At 37.7% G+C, this 13,277-nt stretch overlaps 1 protein-coding gene across 1 annotated transcript in view; it reads left to right on the top strand.

Moving 5' to 3' along the window:
• Positions 1 to 13,277, top strand: part of LOC124776231 (serine/threonine-protein kinase polo) — a 77,705-nt gene that overhangs the window by 46,022 nt on the left and 18,406 nt on the right. Inside the window, exon 9 of the mRNA XM_047251090.1 lies at positions 12,132 to 12,378. Coding sequence (XP_047107046.1) covers positions 12,132 to 12,378 — 247 coding nt within the window. The remainder of the gene's footprint in view (positions 1 to 12,131; positions 12,379 to 13,277) is intronic.

Below are 13,277 nucleotides of genomic sequence, written 5' to 3'. Positions count from 1 at the left end.
TTATTTGTGGTTGGCGCACTTAATACACAGGTGCACCCGCTCGAGGTTTATGACTCGGTTTACTCTCCCATCTATGTCTTCCTTGATGTACAGAATATTCATGTCTGACTTAATTGATTTACTGACTTCTGTGAAATTTTTGGGCAGAAGTATATTTTTCTTGAGTGATTATTTTTAAGTAAGATTTCTACAACAAACAGCATTTTATGAGAGGTTCTACTTACTGTGTATGTATCCTCAAAAAGCTACAAGGATATCTAAAATTCTGATATCTGTACAAAATGCAATTGTTGTTAATCTATTGAGAGGTGCAGCACTTTTGAAAAGTGTGTACATCATATTTTTGATGAAAGTAATTCAGTTTGGTATTGCTAAGTTTGTGTAAATGGTCATACAAAGAGCAATTGAATTGCTCATTGTTAGAAGCCTGATTTATAAATAGATAATTCATAAAGACAATGGAGTTAATAGATGCTGTAAGCATTTCAGTGCAGAACTAAAAATTTCCCCATGAATATACTGTTCTGGAATGAAAGAATGCCATAAAGTAAAAAACTGACACATAGTGGATTTGTATGTAATGCGGTTCATTGTATTACAGTCTGCACATAAGATTTCTAAATGATTTACCCATACAACCTTCAAGCCTTTAAAACAGGAATCAGATGGTACAGAGGCCACTAAACTCCACATTGAGTTTGTATTTTCATCATAAAACTCCCTATTAACAAATTTCTGGGTGCTCAGATATTTTTTCTTTAATTAGGTGTTTTAGCTAAAAGTATTCTAATGAAGTGTCTCATAGTCAGAAAACGGGTTTTCCAGCCCATATAATCGAAACTTCATGTCTTGGTCTTAGCAACCTTTAAATGTATATTATACCACATTTCTTGTTAACTAGACAGATAGTTGTAAAATCACTAAATGGTGTCTAGATGTAAAGGCATTATCTAGAATGAAGAAGGAACTTTTTCATTAGTCTTGTCATATAGATAAGTAACGTTGCAGAAAAAGGAAAAGTTGTTAAATATAAGTCATTTATTTATTGAGTTTTTTTTTTTTTTTTTTTTTTTTTTTTTTTTGGGGGGGGGGGGGGGGGGGGGTAATTGAGAGGCAGTTAGCTCTTTCCTGTCGGAATACTGCAAGAATAGTAGCAGCCGTTCTAGCTGCTTGATGTTGGTTAGAACCAGCTCGACTGTATAACTAAATGGCCAAAACAGCCACGTAGTTCCGATCACAGGTTGACACTCTGAAGACTTCAAATGGCAATAAAAATGTTAAATTATTGACTGTATTTAAAGAGTTGTCATGTACTCGTTAAGGGGAATAATTCCGTATAGGTTTAACACAGACACGTACCAAAGTTCGGAATTGGGAATATATCCCCGAGGCATCATAACACAGTGTGAAAATTATCCAGACAGTACCAATCTGCTAATGAGAAGTATGGCACTAAGAAATTGCATGTCATGTCAAACCTTTCTGTGATATTTTCTTGCTCATGCCACCCACAGAACGTAACGGAAAAAAGATTTTTGCTTAGTAAATTTTCAGTATTTATGCAGTAATTTTTATTATTAATTACTTCCTTAGTATTACCTTCATATCACATTTTGCAGACAGTACCAACATAATCATTGATTGTACTTGCCAAATTTTGTTGCAGTATGAAGCGTAACTCGGGAAGCATGGAGCCATAAACAGATATAGGTTTAAATGCGAACATTTTAGTTTAGGCTTTACCATGATTGTTATTGACATAAATGAAACAACAAGTTTTCTGTTACTACTCACTGTTTATTTATCTCAACGATATGTTTCAAAGGTTTAAACCTCCATCATGTGGATTTAAATTTGTTAGTATGACATTTGCATGTGTGTTGTGTTAAGATTTTTTGGCGTAACTTGTGGCACTGTCTAGTGGGGAAACAAAACACTATTTCAGAGCACAGTTTTAGGTTTCTTATGACAAAAAAATTAATTTTTCATTTAATGAACAGGCATATTAGGAAAACTAGCTTTCTTCAAACTGAGATGTTTTATACATGGAGTTACATTCCTTAAAGAATGGGGAGGGGGTTAGTCCACACTAAATCAAGATTAATGGTTTAACAGCTGCAGAAAAACTTAGTACAGGTGAATCTTTCACCTCTTCCTCCATCTCATAACAACCCCAAGTTGCCTCCATCAAGCTGTGCTTGGTTCTTTACAAACGCATTACACAGTCACAAGTAGCTGATTATCAGAATTTAGGATGTCTTCATACATTTCAGAAAATTTCACTTATTGTAATGGCATTCAGGGAAATTGTGTTCTGCGGCTTCTGATATTGACCTACAGCCAGTGTTAGGAAATTTTGTAAACACATTCTTTTAGGTTACATCATTCCAGGCAGCTGGGGACATTTGCATTCACTGTAAAATACTCTCATTGCTAGCATTCTTCGAGAAATAAAAATTATTTCTGAACAACACGCATCCTGTATTTGGCTTTTGTGGGATGAATTATGCAGAGCCTTAGGTACTGCAGGTGACTTACACAGTTCGCAGGAAAAAACACAAAAGTTCTTCTGGGGAATGTAGTTAGCTTTGTATTGTAAGGCTAGTGTCAATATGAATATGCACCATTCTGGCATCTAAACTTCATAGAAGCTTCAGCAGTCATCCAGGCATTGCTAATAAAATCATAATAACGTAGTAGTGTCCATATGTTTTGTAGCTTAAAGTTTTTCCGTTGTTAACACTATCTGGTCTGGCGACACCACAGTTGTGTCGTGGGCGTAAATGTTTTTAAATGGGTGGTAGATGCTACTCATCAGGTGCTACATCTGTGTATATATACGCGTTCACTTTCTGGTTTCATATGCTACGCTCTTTTAAATTGGTTTCATATATTGCTTTGTCGAGACAAGTACTGTTATGTTAGGTCTGTTTACGTCATTCTAAGCTTAAAAATTACATTGCTGTCTGTGCCATTCATTGTTTCCTTCCGGACAGAGCACTTTCTCACAAGGCATGTCCAACCTGCAGCTATTTCACTACTGCATGTCCATAGTGTGCCGGATTGTAATTATATTTCCATTGGTCAGGTGCTTCCTTCTTGCCTGTTTATGCAGTGCAGTCTTTACATCCTGTGGAAACTCTAAATACAGTAATCTCCCAGGTGTGTGACAAGAATTACCATTTCCATTGTTCAAACAACTGCCACGTGACAACAGAGTACCGTTTCCATTATTATCGGCCATCCTGTTGTGTATAAATTGATAAGTTTCCTGATGTTAAGTGGTGTGTAAGTGTCAACAAAACAAGTCGAGAGATTTGTAAAACAGATAATTACAAAACAAACATGCTGAGATTAAAACAAAAATCAGAAGTAATTGAAAGATTTGAGAAGGAGAAACCACTTCAAAACTAAGGGCTGATATTTGAATGCAGGCTGTTTAGTATGTTAATGAGAACAAGCAGAAAATACAGGATTTTGTCAGGAAATGCAGATTCTAGTTCTGGGCCATCTACATGAAAAAGCACAAAGAGACCTGAATTCATTGAATTAGTTGCTGCTCTTTTGCAGTAGTTTACACAGAAACAAGCAGAAGGTGTCATTGTTTCAGGCATGACGTGTGCCAAAAAAGCTAATTTTTTTTCATGAAGCCTTAGGATTAGAAGTAGAATGTAACGCATCACTGGGTGACTAACAGGATTTGCGCATCACAGGATTTGCAAACTTACTGTGCAAGGAGAGCAGCTTAAAGGGGAGGGTATGACATTGGGATCAAGGATTTACTCCAAACTTTGTACACCTTTGGTAGATCATTAAAACATAATGTGAAAGCAGTAAGGTGCACTACTCTGGCAATTCCAAGAAAATCGCAAGAGAAGTATTATATGTCAGTTATGTAACTGATGTATCTGTGCCTAGGCACTGTATGTTAGTTATTGGTGGTTAAGTGGTTAGCGTTCGAGCTTTGTAAGATGAATGTGTATGAGGTGACTGTTCAAGTCATGCTCAAACCTAAATTTGTGTAGTACAAGAGTAAATTCATTGACATTCAAAAAATTTCCATCTACACTGTTCGTTTTTGCTATGTTAGCAATGTCCCAGTGCTATGCAGGTTAACTGCCAAATGTGGTGTGCTGCTTGTCTGCAGCTTTGAAGCATTGAGGTGCAAAGTAGTTCCAGATGCATTACTAGATAGGATGTGTAAGGGATTTCGCAAATCATTCACGACAGGCATACCCCCATGGAAAACTGTTTCTTCATTTACTAGTCGATAGTTACAAATATTTCCTAATAATTAAATTTAATTAAAAATAGTAAGTAGCCAAATAACAAGAAATTACCTAATACTTGCTAACAGAATCTTCCATCGGTTCTTGGTAGAACATTATAATAAATGAAAAGCACCAGTTTGCTTTTGTTCTACAGTATTAATTTCATGGAAATGCTTGTAGTTTTTAGTTAATTACCTGTTGAGTGTCATATAAATTAAATAATATGACTGACGATAAAAATTTCGATTAAAAACAATTAGAGCAGGAGTCAAACAGCCGCTTCGTACAAGTTTGCCTTACGTAGTTCGAATGCTAACCACTTGACCATAGCACCTACGCACAGATACATAAGTAAGAAACTAAAACATTCCTTGTGGTTTTCTGAGAATTGCTGGAGTAATGCACCTTCTACTTAGACATCATTGTTGTAGTGTCCTACTAAAGGTGTGCGAAGTTATCCCAATGATGTGGTCTCCCCTTGTTAGTTCAAATGTTGTGACAGCTGATTACTTCCTCATAGAGTTCCAGAAGTTTGTGGAAGGTGAGAATTTCACACCAGACCAAATTCATAATGCGGACAAAAGTGGTATGTATTGGAAGTGCCTACCAACCAGTCATTGCTTTTAAGAGTGAAGTTCGTGCTCCTGGACATGGTGTCTAAAGAACACATTAAAACTTTGTGCACGGCTAATGCTTCTGGGAACCACAAAGTGGAACTACTAGTGATTTGAAAATCAAGAAAGCCCTGAACATTCAAGGATATTATAGTTAGGGATCTCTCTTTGCATTGTTGCAACCAAAATGCTGCATAGATGGATTGTGAAATTTTCAAGAACTAATTCCACACGCAATTTGTACACAAAGTTCAGTGAATTCTGGAAGATGTTATATTGTGGAAGGATGTTATATTGCTTGATAACAACCCTTCAGATCTGGGAGTGGACTTCTGTATCTGATAATTGACTCGTAGTAGAAAAGTTTTTACCGCCCAATGTGACAGCCATTGTAAGGCAAATTGTCCAAGGCGCAATTGCATTGGTAAAACAGTGCTACCAGTTTTGACTAATGAGAATGAAAATGCTACTTGATAAGGATGATTTGGTGACTTTCTAGAAGTAGTTGACAACTCTAAATGTTGTACGTGGGATTTCTGATGCCTGGCAGAAAGTAAAGCCGCACACACTATTTCAGTAATGGAGAAAAATTCTTCCACGTATAGCAGGAAGTGATTTTCGAGGTTTCAGTAATGATGAAATAACTGCACAAATGATAAATCTGGCAATTGATTTAAATGATTTGAAGATTTTGATGAAGAATACTTGAATGAATGGCTGAAGATCAGTAAGCGTGAACGTGGCTTTCAATACATAATTGATGCCAAAATGTGACGGATACTCCACAACAAAACAAAGAAGACTGTGAATGTGAAGGCTGGGATGAAGAAAGTGACCTAGTTAGTTATTGTACCACATTGCAATGTACTGATAATCTTCTAGATTATAAGGGCCGGAGGTGATTTCAGTGCAATAACATAAATAAGTTTCTCAAGAAAATTCGAAACGCCCTGTGGAAAGACGTCAGTTTCTCTCAGAAGCAAACGATGCCACACTGTTAAACAGGCCTACAGTACCTTTGCACAGAACTTGGATGAACTTTTGAACAAAAACAGGTTGGAAATACCTCGATTATTTGTGGTTTTTGATTATTTGTGCGTCTTCTCCCTCACATTACCGTGAAGAATTGGGAGTATAATTACTTTTGCAAAACTGTAAAACTAAATGAGTTACATTTAGATGCCAATGTGTTTATCTTTTATTTCTGACTAAAAATAAACAAATCCATTGCGAGAAAGTCCGTTTCCTGCACCACACACAGGTTTGGCACCTGCTTTCCCAACACTGCAGTGAAAGTGTTAATACTACCTATATCTACTGCCTCCTTTTCTCCACTGAGATTTGAAGACGACAAATTTGCACTCTACCATCCCACCCCACCCCCAAAAGGAGCAATTGAGCCAGACATTCAGTGTGCTGAAAAATGTCAGTTCTGAGCATCTGAACTACAGCTCGGATCTTCTCTGGAAGCTTGTGAAGGCTTTGTGATATATGGTGCTTCATATTCAAGTTTTGTGTGTGCAAAAAAAATGTATATATATGATCACTCAATATAAAACCTGAAGCTTCTGGGACTTGATGAAACTTGGGATGAAGTAATGGTTAGCTTTTCTGAAAAAAGCAACACAGCTCCAACGAAGTGACAGGGTGTAGTTACAGTTTTTCTCTCCATCATGTTCACTTTATCGCCATGAACATGCACAGAGTGGCACAACGGAGAGAGCTGAGAGGAAAACTGTGTGTAGCCTGCATGTAGTTTAGACAAATGTACAGATTTACTCTCTAATAGATACCTGCACAGTTAAATGAAGGTGTGTAGGCCTCTTTGGATGATTAAGCGTGACTGTTTTCCCATATTAATGCAGAGAGAGAGCATAAGTTTCAGCATTCATGAAGGGATTATTTTTGAGAATATACCACGTAAAGGAGTGTGCCAAATTGTGTTTAATTACTATGTAAGAGATCAATCTTTAGGTTACTTTAGACATCACGAGTAATCGTCAGCTTTTCCTAAATCTTAGTCTTTCTTGATTTGCTGGTCCTTACTGCAGTTTCCAGAGGGCAAAATTCGACGCTTCGATAAACCATGTATGATCACTTTCCACTTGAACCTAATGGAATGTTTTCTGCGACCTCAGATCATATGCGCTACTTGCAGAAGTTGACACTAGTTAGAAATTACCATCTGAACAGAATGACCTACCTATTGGCAGTCAGAATAGATTGTGACTCAATAGGGACGTGAAAAATCCTCATCGACTGATTTACCTAATTAATACTTCCTTATAGGAATATATGCATGAAAAGCTGCATGCATTATCATACCTGTTCTGGAATTTGGGGATGGTTGCCACTGTGGCTAGAATATGCCTGGCTAGTGTACCAGCCAGCCTGAATGTGGGTTTTAGGCAGTTCCTCACATCAAATTAGGCGAATACTGGGCTCATACGTACACCCCACATCAGTTACATGATTCATAAACTTTTTGAAAGTCATTCTTTTTCAGATGGATAACATTAGACACAAATGGGTGGGGTACACAATTTTCGCCCTGGAAGCGAGGGGTGACAACAGGGAGGACATCTGTACATAGTCTGCTACCATTAACATTGCCAATTCCAGATTAACATGCCAACACTGTGAAGATTAGGCATAAGGCTAGGAAAACGAAGGAAAAAATGCAGCTATTGTGTAGCTAATTGCATCCATATGCACTATTTCACCAGGGATAATTTATGAATGAAAACGGATAAAATGAGAAATAGACAGTAAACATATTGAATGTCAACGTGGGTGATTTTTATGAAGTAAAGTGAAGATGTGCCACTTCCAGGCAAATTCCTGAAGCCCAATTGGAGAACTTCACTTTTGTTCACATGGCAACAAAGACTTCAGTGCTTCTGACCGATGGTTTTCAATATAGAAATGTCACCATGGAATTAGCCAAATGAGCATTGGAGCAGAAGCAAGTTCTTAAGTTACTGAATCTGCTACACAATTTCACAGAAATCTACCTGAAGTAAAGGAGATAAAATTTTGCATAATGAGGTGTACAACTGCCATGGAAAAAGTGGTTTATTATAGTCAGCTTCTGATCAGAACTGTTTTTTCTTTTTTAAGAATAGGGGATGGGGGGAAATAAGGTGGGATTCATTATGAATAAAGACAGAATTGCCCTCATTGCTACAAATACATTGGCTAGCCATAAGCTGGAAGACTGTTGTACAGATATAAAGATATTTAAAATGTGCGATTGAAGTTTACTTTTATGACCACTTCCCAGCTCGCCCACATTTCCTTGTGTTGAAATCGCAAGATGGTAAACAGTTGTGTATTTAGCCAAAATCAAATAGCATCTATTCAGCTGCTGGATCAGAATGCCATAGAAGCATTTAAGGCTCACTACAGCTATAAACTGCACACTTCAATAATGAATTCAGACGAGCAAATGGGAAGTTCCTTGGTAAATGGTAAATTTGAAGGTGCTGTGATAAAGCATGACCAATATCAGCAGCGAAATGCATAAATTCTTTGTGGGATGTTGTGGCTGTTTTTAATGTTCTCAAAAACTGATGTTAGTCTTGATCATGATATTAATTAATTTTATACTGAAATTGTTGGGCATAGAAACATGGATTGCACTAAGATGTCTGCAAACAATGTAGACCAGGTACTGTATAGCCATGTTTGACCAATTTTCATTTCAACTGAGGGCGTGAGAGACATTTTGAGCCTTTGAGAATGGTGTAAGGCCAAAACACGTAAGCCAGAGTAAACCACTGTGTTGTTGAAAAAAATGAAAGAAATGAAGAATGTAGTAACAGCTTTCAACAGCAGTTAACATCCAGTATCATGATGTTTTGCTGTGCAGTATTAGTCTTATAGCCTTGAACTGCTGGGTAGTGATGAATTGAGGAACTAATTTAAGAGATAATTGATGACAAAAAGTGTATTAATGTAGTTATAGCCATGTTGGCTAAGATTGAACCAAATCTTTGGTAATGCAATTGAAGAGGAGGAAGAAAGTGTAGACAACAATGTTCCCATTAGATGTGGTACGCTGGGTAATTCAAACAGTTATGCAAGTGGAGAAGGAAGTGAATGAAACCATGTTCAGTTGTTACACAAAATTAATGTGGAACACTGTGCTTAAAAAGAAAATTTGTGAAATGACCTGTCAGCAAGATGACATACTTAAAATGGAAGAAAAATGAAGCTACAGTAGCTTGCAGATGTTGTTATAAATAGTTGTGTATTTTATAGTGTTTCATATACTGTAGTGCAGTACAGCATTTCATTTGTAAGTACTGCAGTGTTATTGTTTTGGTTGCCATTTTGGTGAAATTTTCCTAATCACTGCAGTTAAGTTTTTTACATGTTTTGCTTCTAATGGTATTTAAATTCTGTACAATATACAGCACAGTACAGTGTAGTGTAAGATTGCATTATCTACTTTCCAAAACTTTCCAGGTGTAGTATTCTCATCCCACAGCTGTCTCGATACAAGTATTTGCACTGTAACATGGGAGTGTTCCCCAACAGCTGCTTTAAATCGGGCTTCTGCTGCAGCTCAAAACTTTGAGTCTAATTTTCTAGCTTTGTATTGCTATATAAATTAAAATATGATGATGGTTGCAGCTTATGTGAGAAGTTGGTACCAAAAGGTTGCTTTAAGCACTCATACAACAAGAAATGTGTGAAAAGTGTGTTCTCAGGGTTTGATAGCTTTCCTTTTCCACTGCATACAGTAACAATTTGTCTTTGATCACAGTGTTTAACTATAAAGCTGTATTGTTTGAGCTGATATAGAGGGGTTGTGGTTTTGGTTCACAGCTGATAGGCCAACACTCTTAATTACGAACCATGCAGTCACAGTTCTGTTATTGCAACTTAAAATGATAGCTTCATTAGTAAAGCAGATGACTTCAGATTTTTGGTAGTGAGGGTAGGCAGAAAGTTCTTGTAGATAACTGACAGATTTCTAATCCCAATACGAAGACATTTCTCTTGCCAAACCTCTATTCTCCACAGAAATACTTCAGGCCCACATAACTGAAGTATCTTCAATCCCAAGTTCAGTTTGAACACTTCAGTAAACATGTTCTTACTGAATATAGTATGCTCTTGCATTCTTCTGACCTGTGAGCTGATTTCACCAGTTGTTCCTAGGGTGCCAGCAGTATAATTCTAAATCTCAATTACTATATGCCTTCTGTATTTCTCACAGATGCAGAGGTGGAAAAATTAGTAAATGACTGGTAAAACCCCTGGAATGGGCCAGGGATTGAAGACAGGACTTTCATAAACACATGCTCTCAAGTACTTTAGTACTTATTTTATTTTTCCTGATTTACACATTTAGTAGCTGACAGCCTTGCTGCAGTGATAACACCAGTTCCTGTCAGATCGCTGAAGTTACGCGCTGTCGGGCTGGGCTCCAACTGGGATGGATGACCATGTAGTCTGCCGAGCACTGTTGGTAAGCTGAGTGAACTCAATCCTTGTGTGGTTAACTGATGAGCTACTCCATTGAGAAGTAACGGCTACAGTCTGGTAAACTTACATACGACTTGAACAGCGTACTGACTACGTGCCCCTCCATATCCGCATCAAGTGAAGCCTGCGGACTGAGAATGACACGGCGGCCGGTCAGTAATGTTTCGCCTTCATGGCCTGTTCGGACAGTTTTTGTACATTTAGTGACATTGGTTATTTACAAAGTACTTAACATCACAGGAGCATTTTAAATATGTCCAAAAAAGTATGTTCATTTATGAATTAAAATACCACATCAAAAAATTTGAGTCAGATGATGATCAGGGAATTCAGTTATGAAATAACAGTGTTGTAGAAAAGATTTCCTATTAGTGCAATAAAATGATGGTAGAACTAAAGAGCATATAATATGTAGATTGATAATAGTAAGTACAGAACCACAGAAAAATAAAATAAAACACGTATAAAAGAATTTTGTGTGAGAGTATCTCTTCAGTACATTTTTCGGGAGTGCGGCCCTGTCTGAAAGTAAAAATCAGAAGATTGACAGTGCATACAAGAAGGGTCTTAAAGCTTTCCAAAATTGGGCGGCAGAAGAATCCGAAGATTTGGTGGATAGCTAGAGTAGTAAAGGCATAAGGCACCTCCCGAGGTGCCCAGGTAGAGTTATTTTGGTAATGGAGAAACAAGGATTGAATACAAAAAGTTTATTAACACACAAGTGGGCGTGCGGTGTACTTCGTGAAAGTGTAAAGAATAGCTGTCTTCATGTTACCAAGGCAGACATTCTTGAGTAACATCACAGTTTCATCTTGGTTTAGTTAAACAACAATAAAGTAAACTTATGAGTTAAACCATTGTTTAATTAAACAAGAAAATAAACTTTAATTGTATCCGGTTGCCGCGTACAATTGTTAACTCACAGTAATGATCTGTTCAGAGCATTAAGCAGTGGAGTTGCATAAGATCCCAGCCAGACACCTATTTGATTACTAATTGTCTTGTAGACAACAGCCTAATTGTGGGATTGTGCTGCTGGCTCAGAATCTGAGGCATTTCCTTGCTTGCTGTTTATTTTATGTTGCTGCTGTTCATGTGCATGTATGGCAGCACAACTTGTCACAGTGTTAGCTGAAGCAATAATCAAAGAATAGTTACAGGCTCACAATTATAAAACAGTGGAATGGTACAAGACAATATTTTTGGTTGACAGACTATATATGTAGGCGTGACCCCTTGAAGGTTGTAATTGATGAGGGGTGTAATAGTTAGGCATCTATGAAAAATCTTGCCCAAAATAGGCTACTGTGGAAAGATGTATTAAAGTAACTTCAAGCTGATCACAACTGACGTAACTGCCACCTTACTTACGGCTGGTTGCTGTTGGGCGGCATATATATATATATATATATATATATATATATATATATATATATATATATATATATATATATATATATATTGTGTGTGTATATAAACAAAGATGATGTGACTTGCCAAATGAAAGTGCTGGCAGGTCGACAGACACACAAACATACACACAAAATTCAAGCTTTCGCAACAAACTGTTGCCTCATCAGGAAAGAGGGATATATTCATCATGAGAGAAAAAGTAAAGTTGCTGATTTCTGCTGCCACTGCACAAATTGTCTTCAATTTCATCATACTTTGCTTCTATTGTGTTTCCATGTTGTTCAGTTTGCTAGTAATAGGAGTAAAAGTAATGAATAATAATGTTGGTTTTTTCCAGGAATCTCTATTACATACTGGAAAACGGAGAAGAAAAGTTCTACACTGTTGATAGTTACCCTGATACATTGGCAAAGAAGATGAAGTTGTTGAAGTACTTTGAACGGTACATGCAGGATAATCTGATAAAAGCGGGAGCTGCAGTTCCTGTAAGAGAGTGTGATTCCATTAGCAGACTTCCATACATGTATCAGTGGTTTCGGACGTCCAATGGTGTTGTCATGGTGTTGTCAAATGGAACAGTTCAGGTATGACTTAAAGAAGTTAAATACAAGCGTTAGTTGCCAAGAAGAGATGTTTTTCCTCATGTTTGCATTACAGTTAAGGGTCACACTGTTTCTGTTGTAGTAACTATCAGTTATCATTATGTTTACTGAAGGATTGTTGTAAGCCAAGTTGAAGATGGCTTTTCATATATATATATATATTGGTAACTTTCTCTACTGTGTTGGAGGACAACCACCCAGTCACCACTTGCTTAACAACCAGAATTGGACGTAAGCAAGTTTTGGAAAGAACTGGAGTAAAAGTGATACCTCATCGAACAAGACCGGAAACGTGGCTATCTTCGGACAGATGCTTTCTTGAGCTAGCATGTGCTGGCTGGGTACATTAGGCTGTGACTGCAGTTCTGCTGCTTGATGGGTGTGAGGGATTGTTGGATGGAGTGGGGGAGAGGTGGCTTGAGGTACAGAGGGAAGGGTAGCTGACAAATAAGAGGGAGACAGCAGTTGGACAGAAGAGAAGTACAGGAGGGAGAGGCAGCAGGCTCATGGGATGAGAATCGATGTGCCTCCAGCAATGGTGGGTTGATACAGAGCATGACAACAATGATACGGAAGAGTTTATTGGGAGGGAATGACAGAATAGAGGAACAGGAGATGATGGGGGGAGAAGGATTGGGCGTAGGGCGAGTGAATTTAGGGTGTTGTAGTAGGGAGCTAATGGAGATAGATATGAGGAAGATAATGAGAATGAAGGGTGTGTTGAAAAGACAAATGTTGTTTAGGCAGTTAAGAGAAGCTGATGTTGAGAGAGAAAGAGAGAGAGAGAGAGAGAGAGAGAGAGGGGGGGGGGGTGTTTTCCAGATCGCCCAATTCACGAAACAACTGTTGAAATTGTTGATGTGCACACCCGTGCATTCTGC

This window comes from Schistocerca piceifrons, chromosome 2 (assembly GCF_021461385.2).
Source record: "Schistocerca piceifrons isolate TAMUIC-IGC-003096 chromosome 2, iqSchPice1.1, whole genome shotgun sequence".
In the NCBI taxonomy this organism is placed as follows: Eukaryota; Metazoa; Arthropoda; class Insecta; order Orthoptera; family Acrididae; genus Schistocerca; species Schistocerca piceifrons.
This window is presented reverse-complemented; position numbering and strand designations above follow the sequence as displayed.